Raw genomic sequence first — 25403 nt, 5'->3', positions numbered from 1 at the left:
CTGTACAGGGCCACAATGCCACAACAGCCATACAGTGAAGAAGGGGGGGGGGGGGAGGGAGGGACAGAGAGAGAGGGGGAGAGGGACAGAGAAAGAGGGGGGAGAGAGAGAGGAAGACAGGAAGACAGAGAGGGGTTATCAGTACTGTACAGGGCCACAGCACCTCAACGGTCATACAGAGACTGGGGGGGAGGGAGAGAGGGAGGGAGGGGGGGAGAGAGAGAGAGCGAGAGAGAGAGGGAGGGAGAGAGGGAGGTATATAACGGAAGCTCTTAACATTCTTTCCCTCCCTCCGTGCTGAGACAGCATCATTCTCTCCTGTTCCCTCCGTTTCTGTCCAAGCAGACAGAAGAATGGACAATAGCACTGGTGGGAGTGATAAAGAGTGTCATAACCAGAGACAGAGAGAGGGGACGAGAGAGAGAGAGGAAGAGAGGGAGAGGAGAAAGAGCGAGAGAAAGAGGGAGAGGTGGAGTGTAGGAAAGGTCAGTCAGCAGACAGGATTCACAGACACGCAGGAGGAACAGAGGCAGCAGCTCAGTTCCTGTCGCGCGGCGAAGAGAAGCGAGAAACTCAAACGCACAGGAGCCGGCAGAGAGACGGACACAGGCTGCACAGCTGGAGCCCAGCGCCCAGAGCCCAGAGCCCAGAGCCCAGAGCGCAGAGCGCAGAGCCCAGAGACCCAGAGCCCAGAGCCCAGAGCCCAGAGCCCAGAGCCCAGAGCCCAGAGCCCAGAGCCCAGAGCCCAGAGCCCCAGAGCCCAGAGACCCAGAGCCCAGAGCCCAGAGACCCAGAGCCCAGAGCCCAGCGCCCAGAGCCCAGAGGCTGGGAGTGAGGGGAAGACCGGGTTCGGGGGTTCGGGGGTTCGGGGGTTCAGGGGTTCAGGGGTTCGGGGGTTCAGGGGTCACGGCGTTCAGGGGCGACGGCCGGCGCCGTACCTTGCGGTGAACTTTGACCTGCTCCTCGCCGTACTTGCTGACGTCGCGGATGAGGTCGTTCATCTTCTTGGTCAGCTCCAGGTGGCAGAGGGCCAGCTTGTCCGAAGAGACGCGGAACACGTCCCACATGGGGGCGAACGTCCTGGGGGGGGGGGGGCATAGATTTTATACAATCACATATAACATTCAGCACAGAGAGGTCAAAGGGTACAGAGAGAAAAGGCTGCATCGTATTTTTACATACACACAGAGGAGGAAGAGACATACGATAAATAAAGAGACAGAGAGAGAGAGAGAAAGAAAGAGAGAGAAATAGAGAGATAGAGACATAAAGACAGCAAGAGAAATGGAGAGAGCAAGAGAAATACAGACAATGAGAGAAAAATAGAGATTTTTAAAAGCCCTTTTATTGAGACATTGTTCCAACACAAAAAATACACAGAGCGATAGCGAGGGAGAGACATACGGACAGAGCAAGAGAGAGAGAGAGAGAGAGACATGCAGACAGAGTGAAAGAGAGAGAGAAATAGAGAGGTAGAGACATAAAGACAATGAGAGAAAAATAGAGAGATTTTTAAAAGCCCTTTTATTGAGACATTGTTCCAACACAAAAAATACACAGAGAGATAGCGAGGGAGAGACATGCAGACAGAGTGAAAGAGAGAGAGAGAGAGACATGCAGACAGAGTGAAAGAGAGAGAGAAATAGAGAGGTAGAGAGAGACAGACGTCATTTCTGCAGCCAAGCCACTGCAGCACGCACTCGGTCACAGGTGAACAGGCAGGCAGGAAGTGTGGAAGCCAGAGAGGATGATGGGAGGAAGCGACAGACCACCAACCATGACCCACACACCACCCATTCTGCCCTTCAGCTGTGCACAACGCAGACGCATGATCATCACATTATTGCAATAAAAACAGTTTGTTCTGCAAAAGTTCATTGCTAACTGGAGAGAGTATGAATCTTCAAGGCAGATTGGTGTGTTGGGGGGGCAGGTGGGTGTGTGGGGGGGGGGGGCAGATTGGTGTGTGGGGTGAGGGCAGGTTGGCGTGAAGGAGGGCAGGTTGGCATGCGGAGGGCAGGTTGGTGTGTGGGGTGAGGGCAGGTTGGCATGGGGAGAGGGCAAGTTGGCATGGAGGGGGGGCAGGTTGGTGTGGGGGGGGAGCAGGTTGGCATGGGGGGAGGGCAGGTTGGCATGGAGGGGGGGCAGGTTGGTGTGTGGGGGGAGCAGGTTGGTATGGAGGGGGGGCAGGTTGGTGTGGTAGTTCCTTACCCCAGGGGGCTTCCGTTGCAGGCCATCTTGGCCAGTTTGCTCATGGACTTGGAGTACGTCTCCTCGATGGCGGCCCTGTGTGAGACACACACACAGCTCAGCGTCTGCGCAGCACGAGGGCCTTTCCCTGGCCTCAAAGCGCTGCAATCTGATTGGACGCGTCCAATTCAGGCGAGTCCAATTAGAGGCCAAAGCGCTTTCAGGGATTGGTTTGAGGTGCAATTTCAGTAAACCAGCGATGGCTAGCCTCAGACCTGCCCACTGCCTAGGAAGGAATCATCAACACTTCAGCAGGAGGCCAACGTAAAAACGACGATCGCACACATCTGAGCTCGGCTGAGAAATGCTTCCTCTCTCGACCACGAGTTTGCTGGAAAATATTAATAATATTTGGAGAAAAGTTTTTAGAAATAAATTCCGAAAGCGAAAATGCGTGGGAGCTGGAAAGCAGCGCTGTTAATCGGAGATGCTCGCGTTCACGCTTCACTTCTGAGCGCCCGAAAGCCATCAGGTTTCCGTTTCGTTTTGTACTCTGTGAAGAAGTGCATTCCTTTCCATTTTCCACTGCTGTCCCCAAACAGCTTCCGACCATTAAAGCTGCACTGTTTGACCCCACACATGCGCACTCACATACTTACACACGCACGCACACTTACACACACGCGCACACACACACACACGCGCACACACACACACACGCACACTTACACACACACACACACACACGCACACACACACACACACTCACACGCACACACACACTCACACACACACTTACACACACACCTACACACACACACACACGTGTGCACACACACACACGCACACACACGTGTGCACACACACGCACACACACACAGACACACACACACACACACACTCACACTCACACACTCACACATACACACACACACACACTCACACACACACTTACACACACACCTACACACACACACACACACTCACACACGCACACACACACTCACACACACACACACAGACACACACACACACACACACACCTACACACACACACACATAATCAGACAGATCTGGCCAGCAGTGACTCCGCACATCAGTATAAATCAGAGCAGACAAGGCGGCGCTATGCAGAAGCGAGCCGGCCGGCTGGTCGTCTGGTTGAGTTTAGGGTTCATTCGTCATTCAAAATGGCGGCTTGCTCCCGAAGAGGCGACTCCACTCCCTCCATTCGGATAAATAAACGCCCGTGAAGACACACACGTTTCACAGGGATAGTAATCCCGTCTCTCCTCTGAACCACTAAACAAGCTACACAGTGTAACGGGGGGGGGGGGGGGGGGGGAACCATGAAATCAGCAGCGGTCACGAGCTGTAAACCATAGAAACCGCAGCCATTCTGTGCCCGTGAGCCTGAGCTAAGAGCAGCACACGCAGAGCGCTCCATTAAGAGCTCACAGGTGGGTCTAAAGCACGTCATCTGAGAAAATTGCTCAGGTGTCAACCCGCCCTCGATGAATGACAAGCCTTCTTAAGGAGAGAACGTTGGGTGAGAACGAAGCGGAGAGAGCGTTCGGACGACCCCTGACCTCACCGCCGCAGCGCAGGCAGACTAATCTCTCTCTTTCCCCCGCTCACGCTGAGACCGGGGCCCTCTGAGGCTCGGCGCTAAGCAAACTTAATTACTGCAATTAATTCAAGCCAACAGTCCAAGTAATTAACAGGTAGCCACAAATCCTGGGGAACACGACGAGGCGCCCGGGGCGGGGCGGGGGGTGGGGGGTGGGGGGTGGGGGGGGGGGGGGGCTGCTAAGGCGGCTGGCGCTGAGTGGCTCTCTCTCTTGCTCGCCCGCTCCGGCTCGGCGCTGCAGCCTCCTCTGTTAAGCAGAGAGAGAGAGAGAGTGCACACGCATGTGCTCCCTACTGACACACACGGGCTGTGTCCAAATCAGCCTCCTGGGTACTGCGTCCTCAAATTAAGTAAAGTCTACTAAGCTTACTGCCTACTTTTTAGTGGTCAAACTCCAAACCCAAAACACTCACCCCCTTCAGCACCCCTCTCCCAACCGCCCCAGCCCCCAGAAAACCCCTCTCCCAGCCCCCCTAGCCTTACCTCTCTCTGACGAACTCCGCCAGCTCCTTGGTGCAGATGTGTCCGTGTTTCATGTTGTGATACAGCACATCGAAGCCAGCGTTTTTCTCTCCCTGCAGAAACACACACACACACACACACACACATCACTGATGTATACTTCCCCATGAGAAAAAAATCAGTATGCTGAAGAATACCTGAAATACACTAGTTTATACTTAAGAATACTTCAAGTATAATTAAAGCGTGTATGATGTATGCTTAGTATGCTATATTTTCACACAGGTCACTTCTCTGCTTTCTCTCAAACAGTCACATCATGCTTTTCCCAACCCGTGTATAGCTGGTGGTTTTGACTGCTTTGGTTGTCTGTTTACAATACCCAAACCCAAAACAAGAATAAAAACAAATAGTGAACAGAAAATGTGTTTAAAATAAATGTAATGCAATCAGACGTGAATCTGCAGAGCTCCACTCTGAACTGTAATGTCCGCCTCACCTCTCCCTCTGTCCTCTTTTCATCAGGAGACAGACAGACAGACGGACGGACGTATGACATTCAAACACAGAGTGGCAGAGGGGAAGGAGTAACACTGTGTGATGCTGAGGCGTCATGGCAACGGAAAATTCTGGACTTTTATGCACGATCGGAGCAGCCCTCTGGAAGCGACAGCGCTGGCGTACGCGTAGAAGTTTAAACAAAAATGAGGAACGAGGACAAAAATAGCGAAGGCGAAAAACACGCATTTTTCATAACACTGTGGTGGAGCAGCGCCACAGAGCAGAGCAGAGCTCTCCTGCAGTCTTCTCCCTTTGACTGCTTGCTGCCGCCGGGCCGCCTCCCTCTACGCAGGGAAACTGGACGTTATCTAAAGCGTGCGGGTCTGAGAACTCCAGCAGAGCCGCGGAGAGAGAGCCCTTTCCCAGCTCCCTGCGACTCGCTCAGAGACGCGCGGTCCAAACGACAGGCAGGGCGCACGGGGAGCTGAGTGACACCTGTCAATCAATGTTTCACCGTTCAGCCTGTCGTGTCTGAAAAGGGATAAATCAATTCCCCAGGAGACGGGGTGAGGATCAAACTCTTCTTGGCTTGCGAGCGCGTGTTTGTGCAACACACGGCCTTGTTCACACGTGGGAAAATGACATCTTTTAAAGAAAAGATCTTTAAAGAGCATTAACTGGAAAATGCACCCCACACAGCAAGCACACGACCTCCTGTCCCACACTGACACGTTTACACAGACCGCACACCCCTGGTGTGAGGACCACTGAAACTCACTGACCCCTCAGGAGTCCAGGCGTGCTCTGGCAAGCTGAGGAGCGTTAAGCACTTGACACACTTGTGTGTGTGTGTGCATGTGTGCGTGTGCATGTGTGTTAAGCGCTTAACGTGTGTGTGTGTGTGTGCATGTGTGTGTGTATATATGTGTTCATGTGTGTGTGTGTGTGTGTGTGCGCATGTGTCTGCATGTATATGCGTGTATGTGTGTGCGTGTGCATACATATGTGTGCGTGTGTGCATGAGTGTGTGCATGCGTGCGTGTGTGTGCGCGTGTGTGTGTTTGTGTGTGCATGTGTGTGCATATGCTGTATATGAGTGCATGTGTATGTGTGTGTGTGTGTGTGTGCATGTACTGTATATGAGTGCATGCGTGTGTGTGTGTGTGCATGTGCATGTGTGTGCGTATGCTGTATATGAGTGCATGCGTGTGTGCATGCGTGCGTGTGCATGTGCGTGTGTGCATATGCTGTATATGAGTGCATGTGTGTGTGCGTGTGTGTGTGTGCATGTGCGTGTGTGCATGTGTGTGCATATGCTGTATATGAGTGCATGTGTGTGTGCGTGTGTGTGTGTGCATGTGCGTGTGTGCATGTGTGTGCATATGCTGTATATGAGCGCATGCGTGTGTGTGCATGTTCATGTGTGTGCGTATGCTGTATATGAGCGCATGCGTGTGTGTGCATGTTCATGTGTGTGCGTATGCTGTATATGAGTGCATGCGTGTGTGTGTGTGTACTACTGAGTCATTTCCGTTCTGTTCCTGTTGCTGTGCCGCTGCAGCTCTGGGGCTCAGATAAAGCCTCTAACACCGGCGGTGTGAAAGGCCACCGTAGGCATGGAGTTAAATGTCACACACAAACACACCAAAGGCTCGCGGCCCCGCGGAATCAACTCAGCACAAACTCATCAGTCACCATCCGCCCTGCGCAGAGCAGAGCCGTATCAAACACAGCACCACGTCCTACAGGCAGCCGCGTTCATCACCACCCGCCCTGCGCTGAGCACAGCCGTACTAAACACAGCACCACGTCCTACAGGCAGCCCAGTTCATCAGCACTACAGCCCAGCGAGGAGATAAAAACTGCAGAGGCTTCCTGCTCCCGAGAGGACTGTGATAGAGGAGAGGAGAGGGGAGGGGAGGGGAGGGGAGAGAAAACAAGGAAGGAAGGGAGAGGAGAGAGAGGAGAGGAGAGGAGAGGAGAGGAAGGGAGAGGAGAGAGAGGAGGGGAGAGGAGACTCTCGAGTGCTTTAGCAGGGAATGACAGAACTGAATGAATATGAATGAAAACAGCTACAGGAAAAAACCACAGACACCAGCACCAAACAAACCCTTTAAAGTGTGACATTGCAAATATGTGGTTAGAATGCTCTTAACTGAACATTCTAAGGGTGATGTCACAATCACCACTGGTGACTGACAGCAGTGGAGTTCTAGAACACTGACCCAGAATTCTGAAAACAGTTAAACCAGGACCAGACACTCACATTAAACACACACTAACACACACCAAACATGCACTAGCACACATCAAACACACACTAACACACACCAAACATGCACTGCCAAAGACACCTCAAACACACAGACAACAGACACTAGCAAAACAACACACACGCACACGCACACACACACACACACACACACATCAACAATTCTTGGTAGGAACACAGCGTAGAGATGATTCAGCACGTGACCTGCTAAAGTTCGGCCCCCGCTCACACTAAATTGTGAGGTTTCGGATGAAAATCCCCCTGTTTACTGTATTGATTTCAACAAAGGTCAAAACCATGGCAACCCGTTCCGAGCTCAAGCGCTCAAGGCACAATAACAGATGAATATCAATGGCATTTAGAGGACCCACAATGCCTTTATTAGGACGCCGCTGGCGGGCAGCGATTGTGCCGGATTATGTAACAGGAATAATAAGCAGGACGCAGGCGTGCGCTACGCTACGCGCTGAGAGCAGAGCGCTTAATTAGCGGGCTTTCTGGCGGCTGTGTAGCGCAGCGCGCTGGGACCCCTTCCACGCGGCTGGCACGGCTCTTTGTGTGGGTAACCCAACCCTCCGTAAGGTGAGCTGAGCGCGGCCCGGCCTGCATTACAGACAGCGGATCCAGTTCCCCCTGCTCTCCTCAACACACAGCCCCGCTGCCTACTGATGTACCCCAACGGCTACGTCAGACAAGAGACATAGGAGCAGGCACACACACACACATGCACACACACACACACACACACACACAAACATAAAATACACAGACACACACGAAACACACACACACACAAACATAAAATACACAAAGACACACACGAAACACTCACACACATGCATGCAATACACACACAGAAACACGCACACATGCGCACACATGCACATGCACACACGGACGCACGCATACCCTAACAGACACACACACGAAACACGCAGAGACACTCATACACACCAACACACTGGTGTGTGTACACTCGCACGCAACCACACATTTAAAATCAGTTTACTGGGCCTCAGCTCTGTGAAAGAAACAGGCCTAACTTTTTTTCTTTTCTTGTTCGATAAACAGTTGGGTGAGTAGAGGACAAGTTATGGACACGGTTATACTAAGAAACCTTCCTGGCTGAAGAGAAAGTGGATTAGCACAGCAGCAGCTCCTGTGCTGTTTATTCTATACAAAGATGCAAACTGATACCACAAACCCTCCTGTTATTCAGGGCACAGGACTCTGATTTCCTGGGTGTAAATGCCAAACCTGTTTATTTTCCCTAACGGAGGCCGTGTACTCGATTTAGGCTACCAGAAAACAAGGCCACGTTTTAAACAGAACACCCACTGTAGGTCAGAAGAGAGAAAAGCAATGGAATGCAGACCCGAATCACTCTCTCTCTCTATCTCTCACTCACTCACACACACACACACACACACACACCTGACCCTTCTGTAGAAGAGCAGAACAAACACTAACCCCAAACTCAGGGGATACAGGGCTGGAGTTGGGGGGGGGGGGTAGGGGCACGCCCTCCAAAAATGGCACAGGTTGCCATTTTTTTCAAGGCAACCGGTTGCCAGAGCGACACGGTTCCCGCGGTAACAGCCAAAGTGGGGCGCAGCTCACGAAACGACTTCCCTTCATTAATCTGGGAGACAGCCGAGGGGTTGTGGGCGGAGCTGAAACGCTCCTCCACCCCCACCCCCCCCCACATACCCAAACCGACACGGTTCCCGCGGCGACTCGTACGGACGGATCCATACCTCACGTCAGAATGCTCCAGCACGCACCCCAGCGTCATTTCTAGCCACTGAGGAATCGCACCGCTATCGATCGCTCTTTATCGACGCCAGGCTGGTTTTTTGCCATCGCTTTGTCTTGAGAGCGGCTTGCCCCCTTCATCCCGCATCCAATCTATCAAAATGCCCATTTCCCTTATTGAAGGAGGCCTCATTATAATGACAACAAGCCGCAGAGGCAGCGGTGGGGGGAGGGGACAGAACGGCCAGACGTTCTCATGACGCCTGTGACCTCACAATTGGAGCACGGCGGTGCCGTGTGCTGATTGGCGGCTCAGAAGGCAGGTAGTGTGGCACTGACCTGAGAAAGTCTCAACACAAGCCCGTATGTTTGGGTGGAACATCACTAACGCCCCACCCCATTCCCTGATGAGGGGATCTTTATTAAACCGTTGTTTAGCCCTCCCTAAAAAAAAACCACTGCTTTCAGTCTGAAAAGAAGCCTTCAGTGCACAAAACTGGAGCCTAAAACTGAAATTGTGAACCAAACAAAACTGGCCCAGTAGCTTGCCCTGGGTGCCCCAAGTTTTTTGGAGTCCAGTCCTGTGTTCAGAGGAGAAGCCTCTGTAACACTGACCACATACTCATCTCCATGTTCTTAACAGCGAGGAACGAGTTCTGTCTCCCAACCGCTGATGCCGAAACATTCTGATCTGACATCATCTCCTGAACATTCCGCAAGGGGCGTGGCCAAGTACAACACTGTGGCAATGCTGTAAAATATCTGCTGGGCCTGTTATCTGTGATAATACCACGGTGTAAGAGCACAGGGCATTGAGTGCATCCAACGGCCATTTCTGCACTGACCCACGGCTCCTGCACATTTACATTAACCATGTAGCCAAATTGCCATTTACCTTCATTAGTATTGCATGGCTCAACAGTGCTCCCATTTTAGGAGCATTTGCTAACTAGAAAAATCATTTAGGACCAGCACGTCTACTAATTGGGACACATTAGTGTGCTCCTAACTGCCAGTGTATAGCCCCGAGCTAACATCATTGGCTTTATTACCTTCTAACTGTATCAGTGGCAGTGATGGTGTTCCGAGCCTCTTAGCAGTGCTCAAAGAAGCTCAGAGCTTCTCCATCGCCACGGGCTCTGCGCTGCATGGACGCACGAATCCGATGGTCTTTCTCCAGCCTGTCCTGAAGACGCCAACGGGCAGCAGGACTGTGAGATGAAGTTTCTGAGAGCAGCTGCTGAGAGACCCCTGTCCCCTTCACTGGAGGTCCATTAGAGACATCCTCCAGTGGAGGCAATTACCCTAAAAATACCCGCCTGGACCAGTTTAGAGGCCGTCTGGCCGAATCATACCGCTCAGGACATCCTGACTGACGGGGTTGATGGGGGGGGGGGGGGTTGTGTTTGGGCAGTGGGGATGAGTACGACCACGTTCCACAGCCCTGGGGGGGGGGGGGGGGGGGGGCTTCTGGTGTCCCGGGGCATTCCTGTGCTGTGAGATATGGAGAGGGGAGGGGTGGAATCGCGTGATACCTGGCACGCGCACACACACACACACACACACACACTCACACACAGACCTGTCCCCTCTAACCGCCCAGCAGCTGCAGTAAGAGAGAGTCACTCTCAGCCCTTCTGTCAGTCAGTGAGAGCCCGTAAATACCAGCAGCCCATTCAGACCATCGACACTCCACAGGGTCACTGCGTAGGCCTGAACCAAACTATCACACTTCGTTCAGTATTCACTATTACAATTACACACCTAAAAGTAAACCCATTGGAACGTGTTGTTCTGGCTGTGTACACAGTTAAAGTGTGTGACTGAATAAACACACTGTGCTCACATGAAGTGTGAAATCCTCTGCAGGTAAAGGTTTGGTACATCAGTGTTCCAGCAGGTCTTGTTCTTTGGACACAAAGGAGCTGCGTCTACTCCAGTTTCACTTGGCAGACTCATAACCTTAAGGTACCCTCTTGTGGGGGGAAGTACTTTTCTAAAAAAAAAACAACGAGTCATTGTCTTCTGATAAACCACAATGAAGGTAGCAACTGAAGAAGCCAGTGACCGACACAAAGCAGAACGAAAACCTCACTACCACCAGACTGCAGGGAAGCCACTTCCATCTTCCGGGCATTCGACAGTCAGGAGACCAGATCTACAGTAATCCCCCACTGTAGGGAGCGTCAAAAAACGACATCAATAACAGGAACTCCCAAAACTCCCAAACTCCCCGCCTGTCATTTCTCATTACGCGCCCTTTGAAAAGCTCCCGGGTCCCTGGAAGAGCTCGGTGCTCGGCTGTCTGGAGTCCGGCAGCAGCACTTGGCTCAGGAGAAAGAAGCTGTAGTGAGTGACATGCAGACGGGCAGGAGCGCAGCTGGGAGTTTCAGCAACTGTACCCAGGTCCAGGATGCTCACTACAGCCCGTACTGAAACCTAACTGCCCACAGGAGAGGTCAGGATCACCGTCCAGTACTTAATCATCTGTGTACTGTATGTGTCTGAGAAATGGGATATTATTATTTCACATTTTAAAAAAAGCTCTGAATTTGTACTCTACATTTAAATTAAAATGTAGGTTCACAGACAGGTTATAATCAATTTTGGCCCACTCTAGCTGTAAGAAAAGAGGAAACTTTTTTACTTCCCCCCCATGGGACGGGTTCAGAAACAGATTCAGTATAAAATCTACGGCACTTCCGCACCTCCTTTTGATGTGGCGCCGGCGGAAACTGCGTGTGAGAAAGGAGCTTTATTTCACGCTGATTTAAAGTTATCCGCTTGCTGCCGTCGGGACGCACATCTCTGTAGAGTCACCTCCGCGCTCAACCGTGTGTAAAGCTGCCGGCCGCTGGCAGTGACGCTCGTTTCTCCAGGCTGGTGACCGCTCCGTGCTCGGGTTCGACCCGCTGCGGGGTCAGGTGACACCTCCGCGAGATCTGAGAGGGCCCAAGCTTCTTCAGTAGTGCAAAATTACAAACGTCCCAGCACCTTTTACAGCGATCTCCGAAAATCACACAGCCATAGGTTATCATTATCTGCCATCGTTCGACTAGATGTGATAGATCTCACCTGATTGGCTGGGTCACTAGTTAACACAGAGTTCATTGCAGCAGTAGGTTTTGATGGAACGTTTTTTTCAGAATTCTAAGTCAGTGTTCTAGAACTCTGTTGCTTTCAGTTACCGGTACTGATTGTGACATCAGCATTAGAATGTTCAGTTAAGAGCATTCTAACCACACATTTGTGATGTCACAGCAGAAAGGGTTATAGTCTCTGGTATGGCAGGGCTGGGAACAGAGCCATCCGCTCTCCTGTGGCAGGCCGGGCCAGACCACACAGCCGCGCAAACGCTGAATTATCTCAGCTCTAAATCCGGAGATGAGAAGCTGTCGCAACGACCGCTCATGCGACGCGGTTTCAATGGCTGACCTAAATTAGGACCACAGACCTTCTTTAACCAACCGCAGTGTCTATGGAGGAGCGGTTGACCTGGCTTTGTCCGACACAATGGAGGAATCTTATATTTTCACCGAATGACCTAACATGACCCCTCCCCCTTCCAGCCCCCAGACAATCAGCAGCCTGGGACACACAAAGCGGCGAGAGTCACATGACCTGCCTGTGGTCAGCAGACGGACAGTCTGATCCACCCCCTGACAGTGTCACAAGGCCACGGATCCCAACCGAGGACAGGAGCATCACTTAAATACCCACAATCCCCTCTGCCCCCACGTTACATTCAGTGACAGAGAGACAGAGAGGAAAGCAGTGCTGTGTGATTATGTCAAACTGAATGCTGCCATCTGTCTACATCACAGACATTGCCCTCATATCCTGAAGGGTCGTGGTGTTTGAAGGTGTTTCTGGTCAATTTAGGCCTAGGGAACAAGGTGTGCGTAATCTTTAGCCAATCGGTGGCTTCATTTAATCACTGAGCTCAAACACACCAAAAACCAGCAGATTGCTGCCCCCCCAGGACTGACGTTTGACACCCCTACTCTACATCCAGAGCCTCTACTGGCTTCTTCAATGAATCAAAAAATGAATAACATAAAAGTTAATATAATAAAGTTGAGGTTTCTCTAATGTTCGATTGTTTCCTGGGATTAGTGACATCAGCATGTTCCACCACAAAAACTAACTCGCCAAATTGAGTTTGTGAAGAAGCTTAAATCTACTAAAAGCATGCATACAGACATAGTGCTACAGCACAGAAGACACACAAAACCAACAAGAACACATGTTCCAGAATGGACAGAAGGAAGGAAGGAAGGAACACATTATTGAATGAATAAAACGGGCACAGCTCCTGGTCTGATTTGGCTGATTAATACAGTGTATTAATATTGTGTAATTACACAATACTGCGTGCATGGGAGCAATGATGAGTTCAAAAGAACTCGGAGAATGAAATTTGCTCAAACCCCATCATGCATTGTGTTAGTGAGACTGTGATGGACAGTCCTGTCTGTGACACTGAGGGGCACAGTTTGCGCCCCTCCCCCGCCCTGCCTGTCCCAGCCGTGAGCTCCTGAGGGTAAAGCAGGACACACCTGAAACAGCTCAGGTGGGAGGAGACTCTGGGTCAGAGAATTGACCTAATCCTGCCACTGCCTCACGTGCACACGCACACACACACTCAGGCACGCACAACACACACATACAACACACACACGCACACGCACGTACAGCACACACACGCACACAGACACACACACACACACACACAGGCATCCAAGCAAGCACACAGATAAATGGCGCTTGTCCTCCAAGTGTTTGTTTGTCATTCCTGGGTTCCAAACGACTTCATGCTTCAGAAGGGCTCCATGCACAGCCCCTCTCTGAGAATACCCATAATGCCCAGCAGCCCTGTATCCTCCCACATCCCCAGAGTTTGGGCATGGATCCGACCAGGCAAAAGGATCTCTTTTTTTAATTAGCTTCAGAGCAGAAATCACTGCGCTTTAATTACAAATCCAATCTGTGCCACGACCATCCCTGTTGAGCGATTCAAAAGCAAAAGAACATTTTTTTCCAAAAATCAATCGGTGGCACTTACCCAGAAGTTATTTTTGAAGAGCGCCATCTTCGCTGCTCTAAGGGAGATCTGAAAAGAGGCCCAAAAAAAAGAAAGGTGTGTTACAACAGGGGACAAGCAAAGCCGTCCTGCGCCAGGGTATTCCCAGCCCACCTCCGGTGCTTAACGCAGGCACAGACAGACGCGCGGAAGGTCCCGGGTTCCACCACCGCAGCGCACGCGCTCTGAGGAAGTCGGGTCAGACCCTGAACCTGCACGGGGTGACATTCAGCTGGCATTTCCACTTCCGTTTTCTCTCACACACACGCGCACACCGGTTATCTCCCCGAGAAAGCGCTTTCTGAGCACGACAGGCCACATCAACAGGATGAAACTATTACACCCGAGGCAGTGCTTTTCCCCGCAGCCTGTAACTGGATAAAACAAAAGAAAAATCACACTTTCAGGTAAATTAACCGTTTAAGGTGTGACATCACAAATATGTGATTCGAATGTCCTTAACTGAATGTTAATGATGTCAACAGATCAACAGAGTTCTAGAACACTGACTTAGAATTTTGAGGAAAGAAAAAAAACATTCCAAAAGGGTTAAGAGAGAGGAAGACTAACGGTCTGAAGGGAGAAGGGCCAACATCAGGCCCTAGATGTAGCTCCGCAGGGCAGATTAAACCTCTCCAACCTCAGCGACGCGCAGTGTCTGCGGAGGAAGGGCCCTGAACACAGATTCACTCAACAGCCAGCTCGTCACGAAGAAAGGAAAGAACGTGGAAAACTACGAGAGAGAACAAGAGAAGCAGACAAACACCTCCCACTTCACTTTCCACTCTGAGAGAGGAGGAACAGAGAGAGAAAGAGAGGGGGAAACGGTGAGGCAGAGAAAGGCCAGAGACGAGTGAAATAAAAAATAAAAAGCCTGCCAGAAATGGTGGGCTAAGCCGAGCGTCAATCAAAGGCACTTTAGAAATCAATCAGAGCACAAGCCCCGCCCCTTACTGAAACCCACAGGGCTTCACAGAGCTTCAGAGCCTAAATGTGCTCAGCAGAGGCGGGGGGGACTTGGGTCTGTCACAACCACACCAGAGCTGACGCTGTCGATCAGCTAAAAGTGGGGAGCAGGTTCAGTAATAAGGCCAAATACCGATGGCCCCCGGAGGCAGCTATGGCCTGAATGTCCGCATTTCCTGATGGAAGAGGACCAATCACATCCCCACTCCCAGTCGTTAGAGCCACAGTCACCCAATAACAAGCGTGCAGGGCTCCGCGCCACCGCGTGACCAGTCCACAGCAGCGTCGCCGAGGCGACAGACGGCCCTGCGCCCGGCACGACGGGACCGGAACCCGCACCCGGACCGGAATCACGTGGAGCGCCACGACGGCCGCGGCGCGCGATCCGGGAGCACGCGGCCGGGCCCGAAACTCGGCCGGAGGAACGGCGCCGGACCCGTCCCTGATAACCCACCGAAACGAGACAGAACCGCTGCCTCTTGTCCTGGGGCTGACACTGTGTTTTATTTCTCCTCATCACTTGATTCATTTGAGCAGGTTGTGTATCCTGCCTTACACAGACCCTATGAGAGGAGAATCACGAGGTCACAGCGAAACCAAGGGGAAATGAACCAGCGTGGGGGACTCCGGGGGGGACTCCGGGGGGGAAGCGGCCGCCGTCACCATGGCAACAACGCAGCGATAATGACACCCGTAAAGGGACCGAGGGCCTGAGTGGAGAGGGCTTCTTCAGATGAGCAGCTGTGGGTTAAGTGTGCAAAATAGGGGAAGTGTGAGAGGGCAGGGGAAAACCCGGCTGAACGGCTGCAGCGGTGTGTGCGCGCGTGTGTGCGCGTTTGTGTGTGTGTGTGCGTGCGTATGTGTGTGTGTGTGTGTGTCTCCACTGAGCGAGTGAGTGAACGAGTCTGACTGCGTGTGTCTGAAGGTCACATAACTGTGTGGTAGTGCAACAGTTAGGCAACTGGGTTTGCTAAGAAATTGCAGATAATTAAGCAATTCAAGATAGTTAGCTTGAGTTGCTTCAGCACATGCTGCATGAATGGGCACCATGTGAACGTTTCCGTCCTTGCTGACGACAGCTCCTGCGAAATGCTTTAAAGGTCATGCAGTTACATTACAGAAACGGTACTGCGTGTGAGAGAGTGACTGACTGCGTCCCTTCACTGCTCCGTTTGAAATGAAGGTCTGACCCGGCTCGCGGTGGACACCCGCGGAGAGATGGCGGAAGCTTCCAGAAATCTCACTCAGAACCCTGGAACAGGGCCGCGATTGGCCAAGAACCCGGCTCTCCTTCTCTTTTCTCTCTCTTTCTTCCCTCATTTCATTTTCGCACAATCCCATTATTGGCAGTGAATCACGTCCGCTGACAGCTCTGAGCCCTCGTGGCTGAAGATGGAAACGTCGCAGCTGCCAAAAAAACGAAAGTTCTGGCCTCCGAATTCTCTACCCAGTCAGACCTCACTAAAACCCACAGAGGCTTCATTCTGCTCTTCCTCGCACAACGCAAGCAAGCTCTTACACCGCTCAATTTATCAGTGCGGCTTGCTGAACAGGAACAGTGCACATTGGATCTACGGTTTAGTTTTCGCATCCACATAAATCTTAGCAATTTTCTCCAAATTTCATTTGCAGTCCCTGGGTAGGTTAAAACAGATTTTAAAAAAGCACTGCATCAACAGAACAACAGAAGGCATCAATACACACCATCAGTAAAACAGGAACACAATGTAGCCATAGGTAAAACTACAGAAAATACACTATGTGGCCAAAAGTATCTGGACACCCCTTAGACTGGGGCTGTTTTTCATAGTTTGGGCAAGGCCTCTTAGTTCCATGAAGGCAAATCTTAATGCTACAGCATACAATCACATTCTAGACAATTCTGTGCTTCCCCAAAGGCTTGGGAAGACCCTTTCCTGTTTCAGCACGACACAGCGGGGTCCATATAGAAATGGTTTAGTCGAGAACGGTGAGGAAGACCTTGACTGGCCTGCACACAGCCCTGACCTCAAACCCATCCAACACATTTGGCATCAATTAGAAAGCCAACAGCGAGCCAGGACTAATTGCCCAATCAGTGCCCAACCTCAGTAATGCTCTCCTGGCTGAATGGAAGCAAATCCCCGCAGCAACGCTCCAACATCCAGGATAAAGCCTTCCCAGAAGAGTGCAGGTTGTTACAGCAGCAGAGGACGAGCCAGCTCCATATTAATGCCCATACTTTTGGATGAGATGTTGGATGCCAGGTGTCCACATACTTTTGGCCAGGTCGTGCATATTCAGGTAGTGCCACAGACAAGCCATTAGCGCCACTCGTTATCGCAAGATTGTTTTCAGCCGTGTCCTAAACCCAGCGATGAGTTTAATTCCAGTTGGCAGGATGAGGGGCTCAGACAGACAAAGCAGATGGCCAGGTTGGCTGAGTCTGAGCGATGATTGGGGGGGGGGGGGCAGGTGTGCTCTGCTCGAAGGAAAAAACTTAAAAATGGGGAGTCCTTGGCACAGGCGCTCAAATACACAAATATGGCAAAGGAACTTTCGCTTTATGGCATCATCTTGTATGACACAAGAGGTGCTCCACCAATCACAAAGCACATTGGGAACAACCAACAGAACAACACCGACCGTGACTGGTGGATATACTTCAGGGTGTCCAATGGGCATGCATCCAGGAAGTAGAATCCACCAATCACCACTGGGGATGTTCTACTGGTTGTTACCATCATGCTGTATGATTGGCGGAGCTCCTGTTTCCTCTCAGTAAGCTGAAGTGACTGTGCTCCCCTGTTTAATCATCTCTGCTGTGTGTTCGGTCCAGAGGAGTCCAGGCCCTGGCAGCAGATCCCTGTTTTCCCTTCGGTAAGGGGACGGCCAGCTGCTCTTCCCGCCACGTTGTGCTGAATCAGGGATGTTCCCCGCGCGTCGCCCCCCCCCCCCCCCTCCTGACACGCGCGGCGGCGTGCCCTGGCTCGGGCCGGCGGAAACGTTCACGCGCCCGCCCACCCCCCCCCACCCCCCAGGGTGCTGCAGATTTATACTGAGCGTTTCCCCTGTCCTTGGCTGTGGCACTGAGCTGGCTGGTAATGGGGTGTGTGTGTGGGGGGGGGGGGGGGGGGTATTTCTAAAACGAGAGGGCTGAAGGTGACACTCTCACATTCCTTTGTCCCCCTGCATGTTGTTTTTTCCCCAAATCGGCCCTTTTCCCAGCCCGGCAGTGAGTTACGCCGCCCGGCTCAGTGTAGCCGCCGGCGCTGTTGTTTACCACAGCGACGCGCGGCAGCAGCCCCCGCCGCGGCCGTGAGAAGCAGAGCCGCGCGGCGGTGGGTAACGCCGCCAAACGGACCGCCCTGAGCCTGGCGGATTCAGCGGGTCGCCACGGTTACGGAGCGGAGCGATGGGCCAGGACGCGGGGTCATCCGGAGGTCGGAGGCCTCTCCCCGCTCCGGACGGGAGGCTCGAGCCGCGACAGAGCCGGAGGAGGAGGAGGAGGAGGAGGAGGAGGAGGAGCAGGAGATCACAAACACAATGAGCACTTCAGCGCTCTCCTGACCCTCCCGGGTCCTTCAGCCAGAAAGGAACATTTCCAGCTGCTCTCAGCACCGTTTTCAAAGGCAGAACACAAGGATGAAGGAGCAGCTCATCTACACATCTACACCTGTCACATCTACACGATGATCAAATCTACACCTGTCACATCTACACGTGTCTCATCTACATGTGTCACATCTACACCTATCAAATCTACACGATGATCAAATCTACACCTGTCACATCTACATGACAGTCACATTTACACGCATCACATCCACACGACTGTGTCATCTACACCTGTCACATCCACACTACGCTCAAATCCACAGACTGTCACATCTACACGGCCACCAAGTTTTTTTCTTGAATCTTGAATAGATTGTAAAGAACAATTCACAAAAACTGTCTACCCAGCCTACCTACACATCTATATCTTCAACATGATTCCCGTACCAGGCCACAGGCATTTTGGGGGGTGGAGGGGGGGTGATTAGGAAACACTCCAAGGGTTGGTGTGCAGAAGCCAGATGCCATCAGGAGCTAAAGCTGAGCCTCGGTGATGATGATGGTGGAAACAGATGGTCACCGTGATGAAGCAAGGCTGCACAGGCAGTAATAACAGAACATCCTGCACAGAAGGGTCTGAAGAACAGCCCCCTCCTCCTTCTCCCCCTTCTCCTCCTCCTCCTCCTCCTGCTGCTGTGGCTGCTGCTGCCTCTCTCTCTCACTCTCCCCTCTGTCTGGCTCTCTCTTTCTTCCCTCTTGCTCTACTCTCCCTCACTCCATCACCCCCTTTCCTTCTCTCTCTCCCCTCTTCAAAAGTGACATGGCTGCACAAGGGCACTGTAGACACATATATGCAGAATTATGCACATCTGAAACACACACCTACACAAACCTGAACACACACCTGAAACACACAACTGAACACACACCTGAACACACCTGAACACACTCACCACTACCCTACCCTACCCTACAGCAGGACCAGCTCTATGCAGTAACAGAAACAGGACGAATGGGAAGAACAGAAGACCTTGCCAAGCATCAGCTGTTAAAAATCAGCTCAACTCGAAAGGTTCTCTCCGTCACACCAGCTGACAGCATGACAGCAGCGGAGGTGAAGGACGGAGAGAACTTGGGGAAAAAAAGAAAAGAAAAACAGAAGAGCAGAAGAAAAGGTGAGACAGCTGAGGGAAAAAGGACGGAATGAAATAAGAAGAGAGGACGTCAGAAAAGGACAGGCTAAGCCTAGGATCAGTCAAATGCACTTTTCAGAATAATCGACGAAGCTTTATAAATCAATTAAAATGGCTGCCACTCACTTGCAGTGTGGCTTTGAGCGCACAGCACACACTGGAAACTGTGGCCACGGAGGAGCCAAGAAACAGGCAGCGTGGAGTCATCACACACTACAGATGCAGCGTTATGGCTCTCATATTACCCCTGACTGGGGGGGGGGGGGGGTGTCAGATAAGGGCTCATTTCCTGGGGCAGGCCCCTTCTATCTCACCCCCTCCCTCCACAAGCTCCTCCCTCCCCCCCTCTTTCACACACCACACGCGCCCAAATACCCTTCAACGCACTATTTCAGGAATCTGCCGGTATTTGGAGAAAAGCCAAATCACCCCGACCACGACTGGCCACACTCCACACACAGGGAGAGCAGAAGAAAGTCCAGGGCCACCCAACACTCCAAAGAGGAGAGCTTGCCTTACGTTTTACTAACGTTTACCTTTATTTAATTAGGAAAGGAAACTGAGAATTCAATTCTCACATGCTGTGACTACCGGGGGAATCAAAAACGGTTTAGAAAGCAAGGAATTGTGTGACCAATCAGGTGCGGAGAGATGACTGGGTTGCCAGATGTCAAAAGCCAGTTTTTGAGGGAATCTGACCAGAACACCAGGGTTAGCACCTGCACTCACTACACTTCTGAAAAGTACCATGGAAACTTCAGTGACTACCCTCAGTCTGAACCTCAGCTTGATGTCACATCAAGGACAGCGTACACTAGCAGCTCACAGGGCTCTGAATGTCCCCTTCTGCAGAAAAAACCCAGCAATTCCCACAAGACAGCCCAAAGGTGTGTGCTCAAGAGAAACCGGGCCAGTCGACCATAACAAACCAGCCAAAACCAGTCTGTGAGATCAAACCTCTCTCGGGCTAGGGAGTAACTGAATAACAGCACTCCTACTGCTATCCCAGTTTAACCCTTAGAGGAGTAGGTATTTTTGGAATGTTTTTTTGAGCGTTCTGGAACTCGACTGCTTTCAATCACTAGTACTGATTGTGACATCAGCGTTAGAATGTTCAGTTAAGAGCATTCTAATCACACGTTTGTGATGTCACACCTTAAAGCGTTAATGCTGTGTGTGGTTGTGTCTGTAACTGTGGCCTTCAGAGGAGTCCTGAGGGGACTGAGCAGGCTACTGCGATTCCCTTTCAACACCGTTGGCCCGTTAAATGTTTAATGTCTCAGGCGTCAGATAATGGCACACGTCCACCGCTTCTGCGCTTTGTAAAATTCAGCCTCTTTCCACGCACCACAGACTCCTGAACAGAACGCAAGTCGAATCAATGTCAGCTGACTTGAGGAGAACGCTACAGCAGCTGCTGATTCAGAAGAACACAAGGAGGGGAACTCCATCCTTTCAGAGTGGCAGCGCAGCACGCCACAACGGAACGATGAACCCGGCCGCCATTCACGCGTAGCGGACTTGTACGGCACCCGCGACTTTAAAAAGGGAATCAGGGCGGCGCTGTTGAATATTCATTCTTTGAAATCACCTGAGGAAACTCCGCGTGGGCTCCACGTCCAGCCCGCCCAGCTGTGCGTTTAACTGGGTCACCGTCTCCTCACCGGATGTGCCGAGCGGGAGAAGCCACAGGCAAGGCTGTGTCCAGCACAGGAGGGAGATTTCATGCAGCAGGAGCAGCGGGAACACCATCCTGCATCAGAATCATCTGCTGAAATCCCCCTCTGCTCTCTTCCTGTCAGGACCCATCCGCTCACCCATGCACTTCATTCAGGCCTCTGCTTAATCCTCTCTGGGAACGGGCACAAAATGAAATATCCAACACAAGGAGGGGACTACAAACCCTAATTCCGAGTGCACAACAGCCATTAGTTAAGGCTGTGTTGACGGGACCCATGTGAAAGAAACACACTGAGCGTGCCCAGACTTCAGGAACTTCCTTACCTTCTTTTACAGCCCCGCCTAAAGCTCAAGGACGTCTAAAGACTCAGGACTGCTCACCCGCTTGCTTCTCCCCCCCATTGAAACATCAATATCTTTTTAAATCCCATGCATACCACACCTCCTCAGTGTTAATGCTATTCTCCCACTGGAAGCTCTCAATAACCCCACCCTGACCTTTGACCTCAAATGACCTTTCCCTTGACTGGCCCAATGAGGGCCAAGGGGAACGGAAGAGGCTTGTGGCCTGAAAATGACCGGATGCGGAGAAGCATCAGGCGCTGGCACACGCCAGATCCCCGGGTAACAGCGTCGCCGTGGAAATGCGGCTCCCGTTGCCACGGCGGCGGACAGCGGGCATCGCTAACCTCGGGCAGGCCTGCCACTCATTAATTCATGACCAGCGCGGTAGAGAGGGCAGGACGGGGGCGCCACGTGCCCGTATCACACTGCAGAGCCAGCGAGACGCCGCGGACAGGAGACGGACAGGAAGGCAGACGGCTGCCCAGAGCTCCAGCGAGCAGAGCTTTCTGACGGGCGCGTAGCGGGGAAACGCGGCCGCCATGTTCCCGCTCTCCCCGCGCGTTTCCTGCGCAGGCGGAACCAGCTCTGCAGGTTCCCCGGGGACCCGGGGGGGGGGGGGGGGACGCATTCAAACGTGGCAGCAGAGCAATGAACGGCCATTCAAATTTAAAATGCAAAACAGGCAGGCAGCTCGCTCCCTTCTCTCTTATCACACACTGCAATAAAAAGCGCTTTTGTCTTGTAATGAAGTTTAAAAAAAAAAATTAAAAAAAATCATATCTCAAGTAGAAAATATTCGCTTGTTTTAAGTTACTTTCGCTTGTCAAGTGAAATTGGCTTACCCCTATTGGCAAATCACAAAACGAGTCAAACTGTCTCACCTCATTGGCAATATTTTTGTCTTAATTAGCTAAAAAAAAAAAAATTCAGAAATATAGATTTAAAGTCTATGTATAAGACAAAAGCACTGGTTAAGACTGACTTGTTTTTGGCTTTGGCTGTGCCTGGTAGGCTTTTTTGGGGGGGGGGGGGCAGGCCCTGGATGCTTCCCTGACTGCACAGGCTTTCATACTGCTGTTCTGGGGCTGTTCCGTAACCAGGGCTGGGTAAGCTGGGCAGTGTTCTGACTGAAGGAGCGCCTGTTTGGCCCCAGCCCCAGCCAGGGCCCCAGCCTCCTCTCTAGTGCTCAGTGGGGCCCCCGGGCACCTGGTGGCTCCCTTAACGACCGGCGGCCAGAGCCCGGGCTCTCCCCTGGGGCCACGCTCACAGGCCACACTCACTAGCTACGCTCACAGGCTACGCTCACAGGCCACGCTCACAGGCTACACTGACAGTACTCACCAATGGCGCGCCCCGAAAACACAAAGCAGCTCTGCCACAGCAAACTGGTTGGACAAACAAAGTTGCTCACCTCACGTCAGCAGTCATTTTTACATTTCCTATGTTTTTAAAGAAAACTTAACAGGCTTTATCTTTGTGACAGGAGAACTGCAGCTGCCATAGACTGAGGCAGTGAAGATGGCACAGGGACTCTGTGTACATGAATCCTTTGTGATTTGTCAGTCACAAACGGTTATATGCATATTATAACACGCATTACAATACACAGTTTCACAGTATGCTGGTACTATGCGCACATTATGCAGATTGATTTCTATTCTGACTGGTTTTTAATTAAATAGGTTTCATCAAGCTGTTAACTGAATACTGATCTGTATTTAAATTCTTAAATGCAGTCCATTTACCAAATGGCCTACTATGTTGAAAGAAATGTATTGTCGGAGACATGAGCCAATTGAAAGCAAAACAGTTACTACGTAACCCTCTGGAAAAGCTGTCTCAATTAAGATTCAATTTAAACTTAATTGCTCTATGCTTTTAAAGCAGTTAAACGTCTCAATTATTGAACTAAACTTAATAGAAATTTGTATTACTAATTTAAAAACTAGGGGTGGACTGTAAACGTTCAAAAAATAATATAGCGTCACTATTATATCTGCACATTTGTTAAGTGCTGTCAAACTCAGTCTATTACTCAATTAACAGGTGAACTGGAAGTCATTTTCAAATATCTAAACTGAAAATGAAACCAGGGTACACGCTCCCCTACACCATGGTTTAACACTTTAAGATGTGAGGTGATAAATACGTGATTAGAATGTTCTTAATTGAACATTCTAATGCTGATGTAACAATCACCACTGGTAATTGAAAGCAATGGAGTTCTAGAACACCGACTTTTGAGGGGGAAAAAAACATTCCAAAAAACCTACTCTTAAAAGGGTCAAAAGCACTGAATCTACGTATTTCGCACTTAAAGTGCCCTGTGCCTGCTTAGTGGTCACAGAGCTGACTCTCCCAGGGGATTATGGGAGACTCCAAACAACACATGACTCATGATTGGCCGCTATCTCCTCAGGTAAAAGAAAACAGCCAACCCAGGTGGCTGATGCCCTAATCTAAACCTCCACCACTGAGAAGCTAAGCAGGGGCAGTAGAGGTGAGTTATATAAAAGGACACTCTAGCCCAGGGGGGTCCAATCTTATCCGAAAAGGGCCAGTGTGGGTGCAGGCATTTGTTTTAGCCCAACACTAAGACACCTGATTCTACTTAAAGGTCTTGATTGATTGATTGAGGACCATTATTAGTTAACTAGTGGAATCATTTGTCGTAATGCTGGACTAAACTAACACTGGTCCATTTCGGGTAAGATTGGACACCCCTGGTTCAGCCAATCAATTACTCCACTCAAGCACTCCAGCGCACGGATCCTGCAGGTAGCGTAAACCTAAAAGCAACCACATTCTTTGTTCTGAAATGTAACTTTTAAAACATTCAACTCAAACTGTGTTTTACAAAACTCCTCATCTTCATCTGTCCCCATGTGCACTAAGCTGATTAATTTGTCCGCAGTCCAGCGAGTATTTTACACAATACAGCCAGGACACACAGTGCACCTCACTGGCAACTTGAAGGCACCCGCCACTCATCGGGGAGTTTCCTACTGCAGCAGTAGGCTAATTCAATTAATGCCCACTGATATAAATGCGACATAAATCTTGGTTACGAAAGGTGCACTCGTATCTTGGCACGTGTCTTTATTGACCAAGGCACACAGGCGCGAAAAACTGTATCGATACAGTGAAGAAAATGCTCTACGGGATAGTAAGTACAGAACTGAAATTCAAAATTGTGAAACATAACGTCACAGTGTGCTGATTATAACACGTTTCCACATTTAGAGGCTGTACATAAATTCTCTCATATATAAAAACCAGCATCAACTGCAGATAAAACAGTTTATGTATATGGATGCAATTCCAGCAAGCTTGAATGTTTTGCCATTAAACACAAAAAACAATGATGAGCTTCATAATCATTCCATTCGTCTCAGCCCTCTAAAATCGAGGTAGTCATGCAACTCTGTACAATAAGTTGTGGGATACACAACAGCATAAAACGGAACAGGGGCTAACTGTCATTTGCAAACCATCCGGATGGAGGTCAGTAACAATAACGTTATGTCTGGTTTGGCCAAGAAAAGACTCTGAAGATGAAAAAGCGCATTTGCACGAACGTAAGGTCGGCTCCCACACAGTAGTACCAGCTTGGTAGCCAGCATAAATGTTCAAAGGTCTACCTTACTATTATAGCACAGTGTAATTAACACATCACTGCAAGATAGCTAGCTGGCTGCATTCGGCCAGACCAGCAGAGGTTCCTCAAGTCAAATACCTAGCTAACGTTATCGACGTAATGAAGACTATCGGATACTAGACATAATAAAT

General features: G+C 50.8%; 1 protein-coding gene across 4 annotated transcripts in view; it reads right to left on the bottom strand.

Moving 5' to 3' along the window:
* Positions 1-25403, bottom strand: part of fcho1 (FCH and mu domain containing endocytic adaptor 1) — a 51180-nt gene that overhangs the window by 24976 nt on the left and 801 nt on the right. For 3 of the 4 annotated variants that reach the window (XM_035413306.1, XM_035413309.1, XM_035413308.1), the window contains exons 2-5: positions 13876-13923; positions 4304-4395; positions 2212-2286; positions 939-1080 (exon numbers count right to left, since the gene is read on the bottom strand). In XM_035413306.1, the coding sequence (XP_035269197.1) occupies positions 939-1080; positions 2212-2286; positions 4304-4395; positions 13876-13902 (336 nt within the window). In that variant the 5' untranslated portion in view covers positions 13903-13923. Of the gene's footprint in view, positions 1-938; positions 1081-2211; positions 2287-4303; positions 4396-13875; positions 13924-21180; positions 21382-25403 lie in introns of those variants that run through there. The other variant, XM_035413307.1, reaches the window with a different exon arrangement.

The sequence above is a fragment of the Anguilla anguilla genome, chromosome 4 (genome assembly GCF_013347855.1).
Source record: "Anguilla anguilla isolate fAngAng1 chromosome 4, fAngAng1.pri, whole genome shotgun sequence".
In the NCBI taxonomy this organism is placed as follows: Eukaryota; Metazoa; Chordata; class Actinopteri; order Anguilliformes; family Anguillidae; genus Anguilla; species Anguilla anguilla.
This window is presented reverse-complemented; position numbering and strand designations above follow the sequence as displayed.